The 329-nt window shown below is 64.4% G+C and overlaps 1 protein-coding gene across 1 annotated transcript in view; it reads left to right on the top strand.

Annotated features, from left to right (window-relative positions):
* Positions 1–5: 5 nt before the first annotated feature.
* SIX1 (SIX homeobox 1) overlaps positions 6–329 on the top strand; it is a gene marked incomplete at its 5' end in the record, with an annotated part of 2433 nt that continues 2109 nt past the window's right edge. Inside the window, 1 exon segment of the mRNA XM_009648917.1 lies at positions 6–320. Within this exon segment, the coding sequence (XP_009647212.1) occupies positions 6–320 (315 nt within the window).

Genomic DNA, 329 nt, shown 5'->3' with positions numbered 1-329 from the left:
GGGAGCTGGGGCCGTTTCCTCGGGTCGCCGCCGGCCTGCGACCACCTGCACAAGAACGAGAGCGTCCTGAAGGCCAAGGCGGTGGTGGCCTTCCACCGCGGGAACTTCCGCGAGCTCTACAAGATCCTGGAGAGCCACCAGTTCTCCCCCCACAACCACCCCAAGCTGCAGCAGCTCTGGCTGAAGGCTCACTACGTGGAAGCCGAGAAACTGCGGGGCAGACCCTTGGGCGCCGTCGGCAAATACCGCGTCCGCCGAAAATTCCCTTTGCCCCGCACCATCTGGGACGGCGAGGAAACCAGTTACTGCTTCAAGGAGAATCCCGGGGC

The sequence above is a fragment of the Egretta garzetta genome, unplaced genomic scaffold (assembly GCF_000687185.1).
Source record: "Egretta garzetta isolate BGI_Z169 unplaced genomic scaffold, ASM68718v1 scaffold311, whole genome shotgun sequence".
In the NCBI taxonomy this organism is placed as follows: Eukaryota; Metazoa; Chordata; class Aves; order Pelecaniformes; family Ardeidae; genus Egretta; species Egretta garzetta.
This window is presented reverse-complemented; position numbering and strand designations above follow the sequence as displayed.